At 38.6% G+C, this 21,148-nt stretch overlaps 1 protein-coding gene across 1 annotated transcript; it reads left to right on the top strand.

Moving 5' to 3' along the window:
• Positions 1–409: 409 nt before the first annotated feature.
• LOC140143886 (protoporphyrinogen oxidase-like) lies at positions 410–20,519 on the top strand. The gene is made up of 10 exons (XM_072165716.1): positions 410–617; positions 7,904–8,038; positions 8,655–8,909; positions 9,671–9,827; positions 11,197–11,402; positions 12,332–12,401; positions 16,972–17,090; positions 18,184–18,300; positions 18,830–19,022; positions 20,092–20,519. The coding sequence occupies exons 1-10, from the start codon at positions 465–467 to the stop codon at positions 20,220–20,222; spliced, it is 1,536 nt and encodes a 511-aa protein (XP_072021817.1). The 5' UTR covers positions 410–464; the 3' UTR covers positions 20,223–20,519.
• Positions 20,520–21,148: the final 629 nt, after the last annotated feature.

Raw genomic sequence — 21,148 nt, 5'->3', positions numbered from 1 at the left:
TCACATGAATCTGTAATTTATATAGGCCTAGGCCTAAATTATAAGCTACATGCATTTCAATGGGCTTCAACTTCTGCTGCTGGTGGTTAGGCCTACTTTGTTATTTGCCAAATGTTTCATTTCAAAAGTACTAAATAGGCCTAACAATCACTTAGTCCTATCCTTTAATTTTAAGCAATTTATAAACAGTTTTAAGTTTTTCATACTTTCACATACTTTAAGCAAGCAGTCAATTAAACTCATTAAATGAAAAAAGTTTGTACCACCCTGCACCTCAAAATATATAGGCCTGTAGATGAAATAATAAAAATATAAGTGGTGCCAAAAAGTGCTGCCCTCTCCGCCCCGCCCCTTAAAAGCCTACCGGCTGCGTTTAAGACATATTCATTGCTGTTTTTAACATGCTCATGCGCAGTACGTAAATATGAATGCGTATTACGAAATTTTGTGAATTTTAGGCCAAAATGAGTCTTCCTGTTTCCTCTTCCCGGGCCGTTGTTAAAGCCGTGCGGGGTTTACCAGTAGTAGATTTTGTTGTTATAGGAGGAGGTATAACTGGACTGTCTGCTGCTTTCTTTTTGCGCCGATATGTTCGAAAAAATGGGAAAGAACCAAAGGTAAGCTTACAATGAATGGCTCAATCTAGTCCGAACAAAATATTAATTTCTGACATGATCATGTTCTGGGTCTGGGTCAAAAGAAGCACATGGCCCGGGGGGGGCACTCGAATTTTTTTTTGGTAGGGGTGTGCCACCGCCAGTTTCGAACTTGAGGTCTAAGGAACTGATCGGGCAGCCAAAAAGGAGGGTCTAGGGAACTGATTGGACGGTCAAAAAGGGGGGTCTTGGGAACTGATTGACCGCCAAAAGGGGGGTCTTGGGAACTGATCGGCCGCCAAAATCTGAAAAATCTCGAAACTAAACCCGCAGGCCAAACCAGGGTTCAATTTTGTTATGCGTTTTTACACAGATTTTTGAAGGAATCGATTTCACTTTGAATTGTGCATTAAATTATTAATCAGGAAAATCATTAATGCAAAATAGGTCTGGTTTGGCCCATTACGATGGAAACCTGAACAAAGTAAAACAGCATTCAAATCAAAATTACTAGACCCTGTAGACCTACAATCTATGCTATTAGCCTACTGATAATTATAGCAGCATTACAAAAGCCCACCATAAAAGCAAACCCACAAGAATTATTTTTTTCAGTGCCGAATAGAAAAACATTTAGACTACATTGAACTGTCATGCTTATACATGAGATGATTGAGTGAAGTGTGCAGAATTTGACAGCCATTCCACTCCCGATTTCACTAGACCAGTAGATCGTAAATTACCTTTTAATTCATTGTTTATGGAGAGCTGCAAGGATGTGTACATAATTATTTAAGGTACTTTTCCTCATATTTGGCAATTTTATTCCCAAAAGAGATCTCAAAATCATTTATTTCTAGCTAAATGTTCACCAGCTGGACTCTCGCGATCGGCATTGCTGCAATGTTTATAACCAGTCAACCAGTGTTGCCACTACTAAAGGAGCCCAAAATCCCACCCAAAGTTCACCTTATTCCTTACAATGTGTTTCAATGGGAAGAAATTAATGGAAAATTCCTTTGAAGTTTTTGGGCTCATAAAAGTAGCTTTTGGGTCTGCTTTGGGCTTGAAATAGTAGGACAGAAAACACGCCTCTAAAGATGCCGATGAGAGCGGAAATCGATGATCTGAGGGTCTATGGAACGGCTAGAAAAATTTTGGGGCTTCAGAACGGGCAAACAATGAATTCAGAGGGTCTAAGGAACGGCCAGTGGCTCTGAAAAAGGGGGTCGCCGCGGCACATACCCGTATAGCTGGGAAATGTGAGTGCCCCCCCCCGGGGCACATGGTCCTATAGTACTTCACAGTTTTTTAATCCCCTATTCATGTTGCCAGGGGTAGCGCTAGAACTAAAAACTCTGGTGTCCACAGGGACCCCCGAACTTGCAGAAAGTAGGGGGTCCGGAGGAGAGTTTGGCGAGTCCGAGTTGCACAAATGCAGCATAAATAGTTAGGGATGTTCATAACATTTTGAAGTTCAATATTTTTAGCTGAAAGTTCTTTCATTTGAAAGAGAATTAAATTACCTAAACAATAAGGGGTCAATCATGTTTCTAGTGCATTGTGAAGTTACAGACAAAAATAGTGTCATCAAATTGCCCAAAATTTTGTGTGTGAAATTGTGACAGCAGGCACATGTACAATGCACACTACTGTATGTGACCCCAGATGACCTCCTATTCTTTACTGTAAGAAAGCTGTTTTGGATGGTCTTGATTTACACACAAATTGCTTTTGAGCTAAATCGAGTGTCGACTTGGTGGAACATGGATTGCACTATGTGATAGTTTATGAATCCAGTATCATGCCAGTACCAACATAAGTCAACATCACTTAGTTTTGGTTGTCAAAAGTAATTTTTAGTGATTTTCTCCATAGAGCCCCACAGTAAAGCCATTTTTGGACCGTACATGCACATTCCACTTCCCTATGGACGAATAGCGCCACCTATAGTGTGTGATGTGAGCTAGCCTAAAATAGTATGTCTGCAATAGCGCTAGGTTGAAAAACTGGGGGTCTGCAGGGACCCCTGAACTTGCAGTAAATTTAAAAACAGGGGGTCCAAACTCTATTTTGGTGGGTCTGGGACCCCAAAAAGCAACCTAGCGCTACCCTAGCATGTTGCGTGAATCAGTCTATTGTGGGTAAATAATCTGGACCATCCTTCTGCTGATACATGATATAGCCGTATAGGTATGCTAGGTGAATTCAAATTTGCCATCAAACTGCATCATTTTATATCAAATGAAAGCCCTAGTTTAAGGTTACACGAAGAAACGATAAAAAACGTATAAAAGACGATAAAGTTGTTCTCTAAAACCGCGTTTTCTCAGCAATCAAATATCGCAGTGAGTCAAATGTTGGTGCATGGATGTATCTTTACATTATTTTGTGTGTTTATAAAAAATTTAGAATCCGTTTGAAAATCCTTCGTTTAAATCATTTTTACGCACCATGTTCACAAGATCAAAAACACGCTCCATGCAGTTTTTTTTCAAATGTTCGCTCCGTATAAAACCACGCCGAGTGATTGTTTTCTCCTTTTTTGTATTGTACTACAAATCGATTAAAGAAATAATGTTGCCCTGGGGAAGAACCAAATAGAGTACCGATCAAATTTAAAAAGCCCGCTTTGGGGAACATTTTCGAGAATCTTGTCTGAGAAAAACTGTTTTGTGAAATTATCGATATCTTGATAACGGGCGTTAATTTAGACATCTGAATACCTACATTATTTCTCAACATTCTGCCAATTGCTATCCCATTTGATTTTCACTCCAAATTGAAGCTAGTATTGCAAAAAACGAGGTTTTTCCTCCATCAGTTCGTTCAAAATTTCAGCGCCGACATGTGTGTTTATTCTAAGAGCCATTGTGCGGACGCGATTGTAATCAAGTAATTACATCAAATTATAGTTACATATCCGCTTCGAGAATAAGAAATTGCGTAAGCTGATGTATGGTCCAGTGGATAGAGCGTTGGACTGGGAATCTGTTATGAACAATTTTTGTGGGTTCGAGTCCCCATGTGGCTGAATTTTCTTTCCTTTTTTCTCTCTTTTCTCATTTTTACTTCCTTTCTTTCCTCTTTTCTTTCTCTTTTTCTTTTTTCTTTTTTTTTTCATTTCTTTCTTTCTTTCTTCCTTTCTTTTTCTTTCTTACTTTCTTTTTCGTTCTTTTTCTTTTCTCTCTCTCTCTCTTTCTTTCTTTTTCACTATTTCTTTATTCTTTCTTTCTCCTTTCTTTTTTGTTTTATTTGATTGATTCGCTGACTGCAGTGAATCGTGATTGATTGTTTTTCACTTTATATAATTCAGAAATTTGTAGGCCTGCTAAGTCTGTCTTTTTGAATATTCTTCCCAAATTCGATTTGCAAATAATTGCTTTTTGATATTGTTGTTGATGTTATTGTTGTACCCTATTACATTGTAATCAGGGGAATAGCAGCATTGATTTATTTCATCAAAGATATCAAGGCTATAAATTCAAAATCAACACATTTTCCAGGGCGTAGCTTGACGAAGTGCCCCAATCAATTTTAAAATTTATAAAATCCTTATGAAAATTGCGAAAATGGCTTGTACCCTCCCCGCATCCGACCCGGCATGTCGCCTCATGTAACCCCCGCCCGCCCCGACTCACGAGCTCCGGGCACGAACTAAGCCAAGTTTCATGTCTTGACCGTGGATCAATATTCTATTGTAAGTAGGCCTACGTCCCAGCACGCTTGTTCATTTTCTGCATGGCTGTTTCTGTTATGAACTTACGCCCTCTGAAATCAAGCGCATGAAAAACTCTCGCTAACCTTAAAGAGACCCAAAACTGAAAACCTTTTTGTCATAGCACTTTCCGTTGCAAAGTTACATCTTGTTGTCAAAGATTGACTTTCATCAAAAATATTCAGCCAACATTTTTATGCATCAATTAAAAAACAAAACAGCATAGCCATAGTCTCATGATTGTGCAGCTTTTCTATGTGGAAGTGCTATCACAATCCCTCTAAAATTCCATGTGCGATTGTCTCATCACAAAAAAAAATCTTATTTGGGTCAAGTGAAGTATCTAGGCAACATCTTTGTAGGTTTCATTGACAACATTTTTCTTTTAAATTTCTATGTAAATATGTATTGTATCTGTATCTGAAGCAATACTGCTCAACGCTTCAAGTGAAGCTAGACGAACAGGAATAGTTGAGCGCATGCGGATTGTTATTTAGTTGCTTTAGGTAGTTGGTTGCTTATTGGTTCTTGAAATCTTTGGAGTCTTGTATCGTGGTGATGTGGTAGGGTAGCTTGTTCCAGTCCTGTACTGTCCTTGGCCAGAACGAGTAGGCCTACTTATAACAGTCTTTGTTTGCGGTTATGATTTGATATGAGTTCTGGTGAGAGTGCCTAGAAGGACGTTGGACTGGCAGAAGGAGGTCGTCGCCCGGCAGGGGCAGGAGACCCTCTCTAGCCTTGTGGCTGTTCTACGATCTTTTAAAAAGAACACCAATCCAGCTCCTTCAGCATGTTAGTGACACTACTAGTTCTTTGTGGTCATTCATAACAAAGCGCGCTGCACGGCGCTGCACCATCTCAATTTTGTTACTTAGGCCTTTTTGGTGGGGGTCCCACACTGAACTGGCATATTGAATATGGGTACGCACAAGTGACATGTAGGCATTTTGTTTGATTTGCTTGGTGCAAGAGTACAAGTTCCTTCTAATAAATCCTAATTGTCTGTTTGCAGATGATGTGTTGCGGTGGATGTGATTAGACCATGAAAGATTGTTGGAAATCTCAACTCCTAGGTAGGGATGGCATTTTGTCTCTTCTAAAATGCTGTCTCCCAGTTCAATTTGTAATCAAACATTTTAGTCGAACGTGCATGAGTGATCCTCATGACGAAACATTTTTGGATGTTGAAATGTAGTTGCCAATCATTCTGCCATTTGACAAGTGTGTTTAGGTTGTGTTTGGGCCCCGGTTTAGGCCAAAATGGCTGACTAGCAAATCAAAGGTTTGCCTCTCATTACATGATACTTGAGTATTTGGACAAGCGGAACAGTTTTGACAGGCCTTGAAAGTCGGCGTAATAGTACGGCACTGGGCTCAATCATGTCAATGCTTACATGTAACATGTGTAAGCTTTTCATAATCATGTACTAGTCTATGCTTTAAAACTACCCCAATATTTTTTATTACTTCTGTGGTCTGTGCTGTGTGTCGGGCGTTTAAGAGCGTAAACACAGAAGTGATAAATAATCATGCTGCTTGACTGATATCAATGACAACAAGATCAAGATGGTTGACCCGTTGTATTTGATAGCCGTTGGCGCGTAGCCGTAGTCTATTTGTCCACTACCGTCCCCATCAGACCACAAAAGTAATAAAAAATTAATTAAAAAACTCAAGCTCTTGAGCTTATTAGCACTGACCTTAACATGATCATTGACATGATTGAACTGAAATCTTGATTAACCTACAGCATAACTGCCCATGTTTTAGGTATAAAAGGCAAAGTAAGCCATTTTGGCCTAAACCGGGGCCCAAACACAATGCATATTTGACATAGAAAATTAAAAGTAAAGATTTTCAATCAAAACCTACATAAATATGTTGTCTACTTGTCTATGCTTCACTTGACCCAAATATATGATTTATTTTTGTGATGACATAATCGCACATGGATTTTTAGAGGGATTTTGATAGCAGTTCCACATAGAAAAGCTGCTCTATCATGAGAGATTGAGACTACATGTATGCTGTTTTGTAAAGCAATTGATGCATCAAATGTTGGCTGAATGTTTTTGACAAAAGTCAATCTTTAACAAGATGTAACTTTGCTACGGAAAGTGCTATGACAAAACGGTTTTCAGTTTTGGCTTTCTTTACTAGGGCTTTAATTTGATATATAAAATGATGCGGTTTGATGGCAAATTTGAATTCACGTTTCATGTTTTTCTGCAAAAAAAGTCCCTTCTGGTTGCAGTACTGCTAAACATCCCCTCGAGCCAAACTTGGTCAGTTGCCTGTGATATGTTCATGTTAGTCACATGACCATTTCAAAATGGCAATCAAAAATATTGTCAAGACAACTCGAACAGTTTAGCATAATTACAACTAAACAATTCAGTACCGTACATGGTTTACTGCAATGATGATTGTAGACTGCTCTGCATTCCCTTTTGATAAACAATTCATACCATTCTATGCATAAAACACAACACATCCCCAGTGACTGCCCTGCCCTGTCCATTTTCCCCATGGATAGCTGTTGGATCACAACAGGTCATTGGTGGATTTTCGATGGTCAGAGGGATTAGAGGAATGATAAATTAAAATGGTCTACTACAGTAGACTATTATGATTGTGGATTTTAAAAAGATGATTACATAACCATGTTTGACAGTGGAGCATTTTTCTTTCAGATGGTAGAAAATTAAAGACAGAATTAAAGACTAGTTTGCATCATACATCATCTGTCAATAAAACTCAAGCATGGTTTGTTTACAAGTGCAAAAGTGTTGTGATGATTGAGTTTCTGAGCATGACAGTAAAACAGCATGCCTTGTTTTTAATTTTGCACCTTCAAATAGTAGACCTCCTCAAATGTTAGGTCTTACCGTCTTCTCTGCGAAAGCACCGTGTCAACAATGCCTTGAAATTTTTTTTTGTAAAAGTACCGTAATTTTTCACCATTTTCAGTGATTCTTTTTCTCAGATCGGCAGCAGATAAGTCAACCTTCCTTTTACGTGTTAATAACCAATCAAGGGTCATGGAGAGTTTGATAGACAGTGACCTCAGACACAAGCTAGTCTTTTTAATTCAGTCTTTGATTAATTTTAGTAATTCTTTTGAATGGATATTATTATAGTTTTAAGGGGGTATTACACCCCTGCCCAATTTTGTGCCTATTTTTGACTTTTTCTCAAAAATTAGAGCGCATTGGTGACAAGTAAGGTATGTATATTATAGGGGCAATGACTACAACTACTGCACTGAAAATTTCATTTCAGCACACAAACCAGTTGTGGAGTTACAGTCAAAAATGAGGGAAAACCAATATTTGATCAATAAATCAATAACTACTTGCCTTGAGTTGCTGAATTTTCAGTGCAGTAGTTGTAGTCCTTGCCCCTATAATATACATATCTTACTTGTCCCCAATGCGCTATCATTTTTGAGAAAAATGCAAAAATAGGCACAAAATTGGCCAGGGTGTAGTACCCCCTTAAATTGTTCCATATAGATAGCACAACATTGTTTGGATATTGTACAAAATGTGATCTTGGAGTTTACACCTATTTATTACTTTTATAACAGATTGTTGTTTTAGAAGGCAGTAAAAGACTGGGAGGCTGGATTCATAGTGTGAGAACAGAAGAGGGCGCTGTTCATGAATTAGGTCCTCGAACTCTAAGACCAGCAGGGTGTGCTGGACAGACTACTATTAACTTGGTAAGTTGAGTAATTAAAATAATTGGACACTAAGTTGACTAACCATGTCAGAGAATTTTGTAATGAAGAACAGATTAAATTGTTAGAGTCCGAATCGGCCCGATAAGTTCTGAATCAGATTCGGTAAAATCCTCGCATTTGCTATTTTTACTAATTTTGTGCAAAAGTGGTGTATATGCTTCAAAGTGCATAACATTAGATACCTGGTAATACATGTATGTCATATATTTTACCGCATATTACTGAGGGCTTATCACAAGTAGGGGGATTTCCTTGTTTTAGCTTCCTGAAAATCACAGTGGATGATCACTATTTCAATTTCAATGTGGTCAGGCAGGCAAGTAAATGTCAATGAAATATTGTTGCTGACTATATTTTTGCATCATTCGATTGTTAAATAATTAATTCGATTGTTAAATAATTGTTAAATAATGTGTTATGAACAATTGAACATCATAGATGATTTCTTTCGACATGGGGGGATTTTAGATCTATAGGGTAAATTTATATCTGATAATGAAAACTAACATTTTGTGGAAAAAAAAATAAAAATTGAGTTGTTTTTTTAAATCTTACAGTATTACTTAACATTTTATACCGCTGATCTCATTTTCAGGCTTGCGCTCTTGGTTTATACCATGAGCACAAAGTAGTTGCAGTTCGCCGAGACCACCCATCTGCCAAAAATCGTTTCATCTATGCTAACGGAAAGCTACACAAGCTCCCTAATTCCCTACTATCACTCATACGGAAACAGGAGCCGTTTTCCAAGCCTTTGTTGTCGTATGCGTGGAATGAATTTTTTGTACCAAAATCACTGCTTGAAGATGAGAGTGTGTATGATTTCAGCCATAGAAGGTTTGGAAAAGAAGTAAGTAAAAAAAAAATGAAAACTTTGTTTCTTTGACACAGATTATTTTGCTCTGAGTTTGTTGTCTTGTTTGCTACTGAGTTCAATTTGAACTTGCCTTCAGTTTTTGACTTGAATTTGTTTTTAAACTACAGCATGTAGTTTTCGTTGTTTGCTTTTATATTTTGTTGTCTGTCCATGAAAAAGAGCAGTTTATCTGCTCGAAACTTTGCCATTTTTTTTTGTCTGTTTGGTTTTGTTTGTCTGCTACGTACTCAGTGATTTTCATCACTTCCTTTTGAACTGTTTTGCTGACACTATGTGGGCTCTGGAATTGGCAATTTTTGGCCATCAAACTTTGCCTGTTGTTGTACCTACATTGGTTGTTTGATTTATATGTGTATGTGCACAGTGATGTTCATCACTTGTTCTAGTGCACTTTTGTATTCCCATCGATTCATGTTCTTTCTACAGGTTTAGAACTTATGTGGGCCTTGGAACTGATAATTTTTGGCTATCAAACTTTACCTATTTTTAATGCTTACAGTTGCTGTTTTTGCCCCCCCCCCCCACTCTGCATACTGTCTAGTCTGTATTTTACTTGTTTCTCCACATCAAGTGGTGTACCTTGCTCTTTTTCATAACCTAACTGCTCTCAATGAAGTTCTCAGTCTATTATTATAGGCTCTGTTGTAAAGTTTCTAGCTGCCAGATTTGTAATTTGTGAGCAAATAGAGGGCCCTCTACTTATTTTTGGTTTCATTTACTTGTGTTCCTCCCAGGTTACAGAGTACATGATCGATGCCATGTGTCGTGGCATTTATGCAGGGGATGCCAGAGAACTTAGCGTACGCTCATGTTTTCCCATGTTACACAAATATGAGCAGCAACATGGAGGCATCATTAAAGGTGGATACCAAGCTACACAGGTTAGACCAGGTAGGTAGGTAACTTACACAAACACCCCCATGTACCCCTGCTCTCTTACCCCACACCCTCCCCCCTTTTTATTACATATTATTTTGGAGGACATGATAAATGAGGAATATTTATCAGGTACAAGTCTTCTTTATTTGTATTTTATCTGTGATGTCCTCAAAAAATTGGTAATACGAGGTTAACACTGTACAGGGTAGTAGAGTGTTCTCAGGACTCAGACACTGATACAGCGAGGACCTCGTGTGCAACAAGGACCTAAGGGGCTGTGCAATAATTATGAGCCCTGGGGGAGAGTAAAATTGGGGGGGCAATTTTGGCCTGCCGAGAGGCGGGGCAAGCGATTTTTGGCACATATTCGTGGGGCGCCTTTTAAATAAGACGCTCTAAAAAGGCTTAGGAAAACAGTTCAGAAACACTTTAATATGCAAATTTTCCTGCTTTGCAAATTGGGATCCCAAAAATTTGGCATGTGTAAGGGGGGGGCAAAGATTTTTTTGGCGGGCTGAGAGGGGAGCAATCAATTTTTTGCGGGCGGAGAGGGGGGGGCTAGCAATTTTGGCAGACCGTTCAGAAATTTTACCCCCCCAGGGGCTCATAATTATTGCACAGCCTCTAAGACACACATCCCCAAAACGGGTTATACAATGTACTAGTAGTAGAAATCTATAATCATAATCTAATCACCCATATGGAAAACATGACCTTAATCGCCCACACAGGGAGTATGAATTTCAAATGGGGTTACCTGAATGGGTGACTCCATTTGAAATCAACACCCCTGTGTGAAAGATTAAAGTCATGTCTACCATAGGGGGTGTATGGATTGCAACTAGAATAGCGCATTTTAGAGATGCGTTATGTCAGTGTGTTGTTCAGTTGGTGGGAGCGATTACCGAACTTGGTGCAACTCTTCTAGTCTTCTTACAAAACTGCCCTACCCCAGCCATAAACTCTGTAAATGTGGACTGAACTCAAGTCTAGCAAGTTGCACCCTATTCAGTAATTGTACCTGTTGGTGTTCTCGGAAGTAATGAACAGCAAATGCACACACATACACCCACCCCTACATGAAACTGACCCCTCAAGCAGGAATGCTGTTTAAGACTTTGCAAACAGGAATGTTACTTCCTGATTTACACCAGGTAACCAGGGATTTTTCACAAACTATAAACAATTTTATGACATTTAACCTATCAACCTGGTACATATTCTTTTATCACCAAAATCTCAATTTTTTATATACGTTATTTGCAGCCATTTGCACATATAAAGTTATTTTCTTCCCCATTTGGAGGTGATTACAAATGCACACACACCCCTTCCCTTGCATGCCTACTTATATTATCATTTATTATTTTCACCATTCAAGAAAAAGACTCATTTTTGGCGCATGATGACTTAATGCAGAAAGAACACCGGGAAAAGTGGTCAGTATGGACTCTAAAAGGAGGATTGCAAACACTTGTAGAGAAGCTGGAATGGAGACTAGGAATAGACAGGGTAGTTATTAACACAGGGGAGCCGTGCTCTCATCTAGAGTTTGTAGATGAAGAGGAATCTGAAGGTGCTAAGAAGGTAAGGAACATGCTCATACACTGTTCTTTCTGGGCCGGATTTACCGTTGGGCCAGATGGGCCCGGGCCCAGGGCCCCAGATTTTAGGGGCCCCCAAAATTGTCCTGTGCATCTTCCTTTTAAACCCCAAAACACTATGTTTTTGGGTAAAATAGGGTAAAAATGGCAAATTTTGCGCACTTTGCGTGCACTGGCCAGTTATAGCAAATTTCACCTTCATTTTGACCTAAAATAGTCTCAAATGTGACATTTTCATGCGCTTCGCGTGGAAATGTCCTAGCTAAATCTTTGTTCATCTCTCTCTTTAAATTGTAATGCTCCCATCGACACTGTTGATCTATACCTAAACTAAAACTTGCATGGCCACTTAAGTGTACATGCCTTGCTCACGGCGAGTTGGGGATCTCCAAATTTTGACCTGGCCCAGGGCCCCCAAAAAGGTAAATCCGGCCCTGAGTTCTTTAACCCCAACTGGCTGCTACATGTATAGAATGACCTTTGAGTATGTTGGGTACAAAAACTTGTACTCTTCGTCGTCTACCAATGGCGCATGATTATTATATGATGCTTTTTGTTGACGATGAAAAACAGTGACAGAGACACAAAACATTTGTGCAACTGCGCAGAATCAGATAAGCCTATTCTGCCTATATCTGTGCATTAACAATTGTGTAACTACGCAGTTCGATGCATTGTTGCATGTGTGTGCCCTGCTGATTCAATTAAATTGCTAACATTAGTGAAATTAAATCCAACAAAAAATGAAGTTGGGGTTTACAAATCTGCATTCTCTTTGCTTGTATTTCAAAGTATACATAATGAAAAAGCGCAATTCCTCAAAAGAGTATACAGTAATATGTCTTCTCTTGATCAATATTATTTAAAAATTATGCATATATTTAATTTTTATTTTTGTATGTATTGTGTCAGGTTGCCATAGTAACAGCTGGAGGAAAGAAGTGGCAAGCAGACCATGTTGTGTCTTGCATTCCTTCACATAGTAAGTGCAATGATTTTGGGGCATGTTATGGCACAGATGGGTGTTCTGTTGTCTGTCTGTCTGGGTGGAAGCAATATCATTAATGCGCTGCATGTTAGCCATAGGCTTCAACTTAGAAAGTCCCAAGTTTTGAGACATTTTCTCAAAATATCAAGAGCTATCATAAGAACCACCGGGCATGTTTGTACTCATTTTAATGCATTTTTCATGCTGAGTCCAAATATGGTCATGAAAATATAAAATTCTGACATTTTTGAAATTTTTAAAACAAAATTTGGAAATTATGGTATGGCGGTAGGAATTATTTTTTTTTTTTTTTTTTTTTTACACAGGCTTTTTAAGCTTTAAATTGTGTATGATAAATGCCTAAGGAACTTTTTTTCTTCTTTTTTTTTTTAAATAATTTTTTTTTTTGGGGGTTGTAAAAAAGAAGAAAAAAAAGTCTAGGGTCAAGCCTACTGTAAGGGTCGGTTGGGTTACGCCAATCAGACAATATTTTTAGGTCTAATACTACAACAACAACAACAAAACTGCATTTATATAGCGCCTTACAAAACACCTCAAGGCACTTTACAGAGAATAAAGTACTTAACTTACAAAATAATACAACTTAAAGGCCCTTTCAGTGATTTCACAGAAACATAAAAAAAAATGGAAATTTGTCAGAGTTGCTTAGAAATAAAGAATAAGTCTACAGAATTTCATTAAACCACTTTTCCCTGAATACATCGACAAATTAGTCAAAAAACAGAAGTTTTAGAAAGGTTTTCTACTTCAACTCCGAGAAAATCGAGATTTTTAGTACAGTCTTTCACCAATCGACTGGAAAAACTTCCTAGTCCAGTGTTTCTAACACGGGGAAGTAGAGTCTAAATTGATTTAAAACAGGCGCTTTTAAGCTACAATTTTGTAGTAGAAAACAAAATAAGCAATTAAAGATCACCGAGGCAAACTAACGGTCAATTCAAATATGAAAAACAGTTAAAATTGTGTATTTTGTTTAAAATAGTAGCTACTGATGTAATAAGTAGTAGAAACAATACGCATCGCGTGTTGGTACGTGGAGAGTGGGCTTCTTTCGATCTCGAGTCAGACTTTTTGCACTGTCAGTATCAAAAGTCCAGAATCATGCAAATGCTTTATTTTGTCTAAAATACACAGGTTTCGACCGAATCACTAGCAGGCTATGTTAGCACATCTATGCCAATTACAAAGGTACCAAAATCTGAATTTTGATGATTTTTACGATCGTCCGGATGAGCAAATCACTGAATGGGCCTTTAAATTATGCAATATAATACAAGACATGTTTTAAAATACTAGTTAAAAGACAAAATTATGTACAAGAAATGGTTTACCCTCAACAAGAGATGAATATATGCATGAAATGTACATTAAAGAAACCAGATAAATAACCATGCAGGAATTCGATGTCGCTCAGTCAGGAGGGAGGAAAATCAGAAGGCAAACATATGGAAACCCACAAAAACAGTGATATACCGTGACTGAAAGCGAAAAGCACAAAATGCAACCAGAATATGATGTCATGGCATGCATACAGAGCTTCAGCCAAAGTAGTTAACTAAGCTTTTGGAAATGTGCACCTCTGAGAGGTCCATGCGTGTGGTTGAGGCAAGTCTTCTTCCAGGCTTTGCTGTGTTTTCATTTAGTCCCCCCCCCCCACTCCAGAGAGTTTCTACTGATGTTAGTGGGTGTGACAGCATCGATGTCATGTCTGGACTACCCGACACTCCCCTAATGGAACCTCGATGTCCAGCCTGAGGTAGACGCTGGAGACTCACTATGGACCACAGTGGCCTCATCCTAATGGCATAGTTCAATGAACCTCAATTAAAGAATCATAGTACAAAATTTGACCTCAAGTTGCAGAGTATGAGTTTTTGTACCCACATTTTCAAAGGTCATTCAATGAATAAACAGATGTATTGGGGTTAAAGATCTGTGCCCTGATAGATGAGCACGTTGTGGATCCTGGAGACTGGACAAAGCCTTGGTTTGTGCCCTTCAGGATTCAGAGGTTGATTTGTAGGGTGCTCTTGATATGAAAGGACTGGACACATCAACACCAGGTCCATTCAAGGTTGACATCAAGTGAAAGTTCCTGATAAGGTTATTCGTTGTTCATTTGTCGTCCATGCAATCTCTGCCGAAGTTGAAAGGAAAGATGTTGTGATATGGGAAGATGCTGGGAGTGGTTCCTCCCTCAATTGCTGACCACTTCTCATTGCCAGAGGGCAGCTTTCCATCCTCCAGCACTCTCCTTTACAGTGGCAGTGCTACGGTGGGGGGGGGGGCAAGGGGGCATTTGACCTCCCCATATATTTGTCTATCTTGCCCCCCCAGTTTCCCCCCCCCCGACTTTTGAGGCAAAAAACCAAAATTACCCCACTTTTTTCGACAAATTTTGCCCCCGAAATTCAATTTGCCTCCCCCCATGCCCCCTGAAAAAAATTACTGGTGCTGCCACTGATCCTTCAATCCATTTTGGCAGAGATATCGGACATTGTGGTGTCAAAGATGACACAACAGACTTCTTTTGGTCATCAGATTTTTTCTTTTAAGTTTACCGGTTGTATCTTTGGTGAGAAGCGGGTTCGTCATATTCAGGGTCTTGCTGGGTTTGGCAGCAGATTTTTTTATGTACATGTGCGATGCCACACAGGATGCCACACAGGATGCCCCCCCGAGGGTGCTGGTGCTGCCACTGCTCCTTCAATCCATTTTGGCAGAGATATCGGACATTGTGGTGTCAAAGATGACACAACAGACTTCTTTTGGTCATCAGATTTTTTCTTTTAAGTTTACCGGTTGTATCTTTGGTGAGAAGCGGGTTCGTCATATTCAGGGTCTTGCTGGGTTTGGCAGCAGATTTTTTTATGTACATGTGTGATGCCACACAGGATGCTGCAACATCCTTTGATGAGGTTAATTGTAACCAGAAGCTATGATACTCATCTCTCCCGTTCCCTAAAACGTAAGACCAACCCAGACAATTTGTCAACTAAAGATCTGGGTGAGGCTGTGAAAGGGCAATGTGGCAAACCCTATGATGAGGTACATCTGAGCCCTACAATGGATTCATTGCATTGACTGGTAGGTTCGCAGGTCATTAATGCTCTACATGCTAGCTACAGGCTTCAACACAAAAAGTTAAAGTTTCAAGATATTTTCTCAAAATATCAAGAGCTATATCAAGAACCACTCAAAATACTAGGCTTGTTTTGTACTCATTTTAATGCATTTTTCATGCTGATTCCTAATATGGTCATGAAAATTTACAATTTTGAAATTTTAGAATTAAAAAAAAATTTGTTCTAACTTGTCGACACCCGCATGGAGAGAGTTAATACTTTGTATGTATATGAATTTGCTAGAGTCGTCACCAAACTTTCAGCTAAGCAGATGAAACCACACAAGTCCCAGTTTGACTCAGTCATCAGGGACAACTTCCAAATCTTCACCCCTCCCCCCATGCCCAACGGAAACTATGTAAGGCAGCTGACAGAGGAAAAGACAGTAGAGTTTATTGTAGGTCTAGTTGATGATTCTCGCCTGGAGAGTATCCGGACATTCATCTCAACCTATAATGAAATGAAGGCTGTCTACTGTTCTAATCAGCCCTTGTTACCTGTCTAGAGCTTTGTGCCTGGTATCCCCAGATGTCCCAGGTTTTGACAGCTATCATTGATGCCCATTTCACTTTTCTCAAATGCCCCCCAGCCCCCCCCCCCTATGTAAAAACTCAAAATTATGAAAATTTCCACTTTCTGCAGCAATTTTGTGCAAAATTGATTGATTTCACCCCCCTGAAATTCTCTTTACCCCTCAATGTCCACCCCCCACTCGAAAAAATTTCTGGCACCGCCACTGTCACCACCTACTTTCACAAGATGATTGTGTATGTAGCGGAATTACTTCACGGACAAGTCAGTTGGCAAGTTCCAATGAACGGGCCAACAATTGCAAGGACTCGAGGCGATTCTCATTGCGGAATTCCCGGCAGACATCACAATTTAGGATCAATTGGCTCTACACCAGCAGGCGACTTCAGTCTGCTGTGTAATATTTTTTGTTAAGACGAGCATCCTTATGGCTGGAGTGGGCCGATTCTGATATCTATAAACAGTTCTGCTGTGATCTTGATGGAATGGTTCATTATAAAACCTCTTAAAAATTTATTGTCTTTGGCACTATATTAAATGCCAACAAGCCATTAATGAAATCTATAAAAATTATAGGGAGTGGTGGGTGGGAAAATTTTTTCTGATGCCGACTTGTTTGATTGACAATCAACACTGACGATCAAAAAACGATTGTGAATCAAGTCCCCAATCGATTGGTTCACAGGCCATGCCAACATCAACAAATGGTCAGCTACGACCTGACTCGGAACAACAAGGAACAAAGGAATTTTCTCAGCATGGGATAAAGGGGTTTTACTTTTGCTTTGCATTGTAAAACTGTATTCTGAGGGCACCCAACTTGAAGTGTGAGTCTTCAAAAAGGACCATATTTGAAATTCATCAATATTTTTGTTGTAAAACTTCAGATCTGGGTCAGCTTATGGAAGAAGAACATGACCAATTTGCTGAAATCTTGAAGTCAATTAAATCTGTAACTGTAGCGACTGTCAACTTGGAATATGAGGGCAGTGTACTTAAAGAAGAGGTAAGAAATGTAGAAGATTGTGTCTCCTTTTAAAAGGTTTGTCTTAACCCTGGAATTATGGAAACTTTTGGGGCTCATAACTGCTAAATATTTCGTTGCTGTTTTGGCATACTCTCGTATGACGAAAAATGCCGTTTTGAGAAAATCGCATTTAAAGTTTTTCCAATTTTTGATGACCCACTGGAGAGCACCAAAGTAAAATATGTTTATTATAATCAAAGAATATCATCAATAATATATTTGTCTTTGTTCTCAACATAATACAAACGTTTTATTCATTCACTAATTAGAAGTAATTAATCTGCAAACTCTTACGGCAGTATGCCAAAATATGCACAATTTGACAACCTATGTAAAAATATATGATACGCCATGTGATACAACAGTATGCCAAAACAATAGAAAACTGCAGTTACATGGTGGCCTATGGCGACGTATCATGATACGACTGTATGCCAAAACACAGAATGAAGATTTGGGGGGGGGGTGTTACATAAAAACTATGTCGTATCATACCAATTAGTGCCATATCTCATTAACTAATTACATTTAGGTCTCAAAACTTTGTGAATATATAGAGTTTCATTCATAGATTTTGAAAGTCTATATAACTCATTTTTCCCAAAAATCGTCATACGACACTATGCCAAAACAGCGACGATTTGATCTGAAGTATATATTTAAAATGGCAAAGACTTGATGAATCCATCTGTGAGGTCAAATTTTGGCAAAAATGCTCAGTTTTGGAAATATTATACTCCCAATTTGTAAACTTATATGTCAAGTTTTTTTCAACATACTCCTATATATCTTTAAAAAAAGACTTGAACCACCGACCTACAGATTACAAGGTGTTGTTGGGCAGAAAAAACCTATGTAAGTTGTAGTCCTCGAACATGTTTAAAACAAAATTGCCAGGAGGTTGCATACGAGGTTTTGCTTTAAACATGTTCGGGTGCCAATGACACACAGGTTTTTTTTCTTCCCCCAATGACGAAGACTAACTCGTATATCTTGTTGGAGATCAAGAACAGCCCAAGAAAGGCTATCATTTGTACGATCTTGAATATTTTGTGTTTGTTTATTTCTGCAGGGGTTTGGTTATCTTGTACCATCCAATCAATCATCTAATGTACTAGGTGTGGTGTTCGATTCCTGCGCATTGCCGCAGCTCAACAGAACAGGCAAAGGAAAGACTACTAGGTTAACAGTAAGTACATGTACATGTACAAAAAGAAAAAAGAATCTCACATTAGTAGATATATATTCAGCTAGCTGCGGAGCAGGTGACCACCAAATGAAAACTAAACAAAAACAAGATCAAACACTTGAGTCAATCTAAGTTTTCTCAATTCACAAACTAAGAGGTCCTTCAGAAAATGACAGTAATTTGCATTTCAAGATATCAAATTGTTTTAAAGTAACCTAAGACAATCTATAACACACTTTTATGCATACTACAGAAGATAGGCATGTCTCCCATGGGAGTCAACGATAAGTGAGGAGCGCGTTAGCAAACTAAACAATAGCGTAAATAGTGCAAGCAGCATGAGCATATGCAAAAAGAAGTTTGAGCGTAGGCCCTGACAAGTTGTAGCCTCAGATGAGCGATGTCGCCAACTTGAATATTCTACCAGCATCAGCCGAATTCAAGCATACTCAGTCAGAAGGCTCGGGCATGGAACCTTCCAATCTGGAGTTAAACAATCTGAACTTTTATGTCTCTTTATATATTGCAGTGCATGATGGGAGGAGCATGGTTTCATGATCTGTTTGGCGATCCCCAGAATGTGGACTCTGACCATTTACTGTCCATTGCTAAAGAAGCTGTCAGGGACCATCTTGGGATAACAGCCACACCTGTGTATTCAGCCGTCAACATCCAAAGAGATTGCATCCCTAATTACAAAGTTGGACATCATAAAGTCTTGGGTAAGCTTATATGTGACCGTACACCACGAATGAGATGAGCCATTATGTCCTTAATTGTATTCTGAGTTACAGTGTAAAATGTGCATGAAGGCCGTATTCATATGTACCTCAATTTGGTGTGACATGTATCTCATTTTAATAGCGCTAGTCAAACAACTTTTAAACCAATCAAAATCTTATTGTTGAAGAGGATAATTAGCTTCTGTCTATAGAATTCTTAAATATCTCTAGTCTTTGTTTGCTTTGGCTAATTCCTGCTCAAGTGGTGGGTTACAAAGCATTGTATTTTGTCTAGGTACGTATAACCAACAATTTATAATGAGAGCACATTTCTGAACCTCGATTGGACTTGGGGATGATTTGAAATGACCGCCAATTATGACTGTTTGATATTTATTACCAGCAGTGTGGGAAAAGAGACACATGTAGAACTGAAAAAGGTATACCATTTTGTTGAAGGAGCAAAGTTTAACAAACCATAACCCCGCTTCTGGATATCGTTTGAAGTCAAATGATATATCATTTTAAAGCTTATGATATATATTTTCTAAATACAAAATAAAACGAAATTGACCGGGGGTGGAATTTATGGCTCATTCATCGTGTACAGTCATGTATCCAGGGGCGTAGCCAGCTTTCTTGGTCAGAGGAGGCAAAATTAAATTTTTGGGGCAAAGATTTAAAAAAAATCTGGTTGCATCATTTTGACCCATTATCGGCGGGATATATAATATAGCATTTTTTTAGATAGACTGTACAGGTAAATCCTTCCAGCTTCCATGGGACAATGACAATTTGGTATTTTACACTATTTTGGTAAATGATGAATTTTGGTGGGAAACAGGCTCTAATCCCCTTTTACTTTACTTTGCCTTCCCGATTTTCTTTCATTTTTGCCAGAGGGGCACTTTTCTCTTGTCAGGGGAGCACTCTGCCCCACTTGGCATACAAAGTTTTAAAAAATGTGAAAGAAATCTATTCTAGTATCATTAATGGTAAAAATGTGTATGTGTAAAATGTGGACAACCATGTTTTAACATTATTTGTTCCTTTATTTGGTTCTTTGCAGATGATCTTGATGACTATGTCAGAGAACAATCTCTTCCACTGACACTACTTGGTTCCTCTTATAGAGGTGTAAGTGTAAATGACTGTATATATGAAGCGATGAAAGCTGTGTGGAGGATGAGATCAAGCTGATAGTTGGTGGACAGAGGTTCTTAACACTTCCTGCATACAACAGGCAAAACATTTTATAGATTTTATACCAAATTATGAAAATTCAAATATGAAAAAAAGAGCCCTATTTTTTCAAGATTTTGGGTTGCTCCAAAGGGCAATTAATTTTTTTTGGCCTTCGATTTGGGTGTATCCTTCGTGTAAGAGAGCACCAAACAAATCTTAACTCATCCTAACCCTAACCCTAACCTTTATCCTAATTACCCTAACCCTTACCCTAGCCCTAAATCCTAACCCTAGTGCTCTCTTACACTAAGGATAAACCTAGATTTGGACTGTTTTGTGTTATCCATTTATATAACTCATACAAAGTTATATATAACTCAAACTCAGCCAATTACTATTTATTATTTCTGCCATTTTCAGCGGCCAGCTGGAAAAGGACTATTGCACTCTGTGCAATCAATAAGGAACGTAGGAGGGGATACTTCAATGCAACTTGATTCTGCAGTTTTCACATCAAACATTATCTTTTGTTTGTGGTGATTTCAGTGGAACACTATCATTTTCAGTGTGATTGTCAATGTAAAAATTTCATAGCTGTACTATTGCTGAAGCCCGCTGTCATTTCCCAAATCAACTTATTCCCTGCGTCTCCACTCATTATTGAAAACCACAGAAATAAAGAAAGGAGAATCTGGACTCCCCACCCATCCTTGTTCCCTGTCATTAAGCACAATGAGCTACAATGGGCTGTTGCAGTTGAAATCCATACACCCCTGTGGAAGATATGACCTTAATCTCACATTGAGGGACTGTAGATTTCAAATAGGTAACCTGATTTGAAGTTCACATTTCCTATGTGGGAGATTAAGGTCATGTATTCCATAGGGGGTCTAAGTATTTCAACTAGAATAGCCCATTATTGAAAACCACAGATATAAAAA

The sequence above is a fragment of the Amphiura filiformis genome, unplaced genomic scaffold (assembly GCF_039555335.1).
Source record: "Amphiura filiformis unplaced genomic scaffold, Afil_fr2py scaffold_31, whole genome shotgun sequence".
NCBI lineage: Eukaryota > Metazoa > Echinodermata > Ophiuroidea > Amphilepidida > Amphiuridae > Amphiura > Amphiura filiformis.
The sequence above is the reverse complement of the archived record's forward strand: the minus strand, read 5'-3'. Positions and strand labels throughout refer to the sequence as shown.

Bases quoted from the DNA above. Each gene is read 5' to 3' on its own strand.
- LOC140143886 (XM_072165716.1), top strand. From the start codon at position 465: ATGAGTCTTCCTGTTTCCTCTTCCCGGGCCGTTGTTAAAGCCGTGCGG. The intron at 8,039-8,654 runs GTAAGTTGAGTA...TCTCATTTTCAG, and splicing joins GACAGACTACTATTAACTTG to GCTTGCGCTCTTGGTTTATA. The intron at 18,301-18,829 runs GTAAGTACATGT...TATATATTGCAG, and splicing joins GAAAGACTACTAGGTTAACA to TGCATGATGGGAGGAGCATG.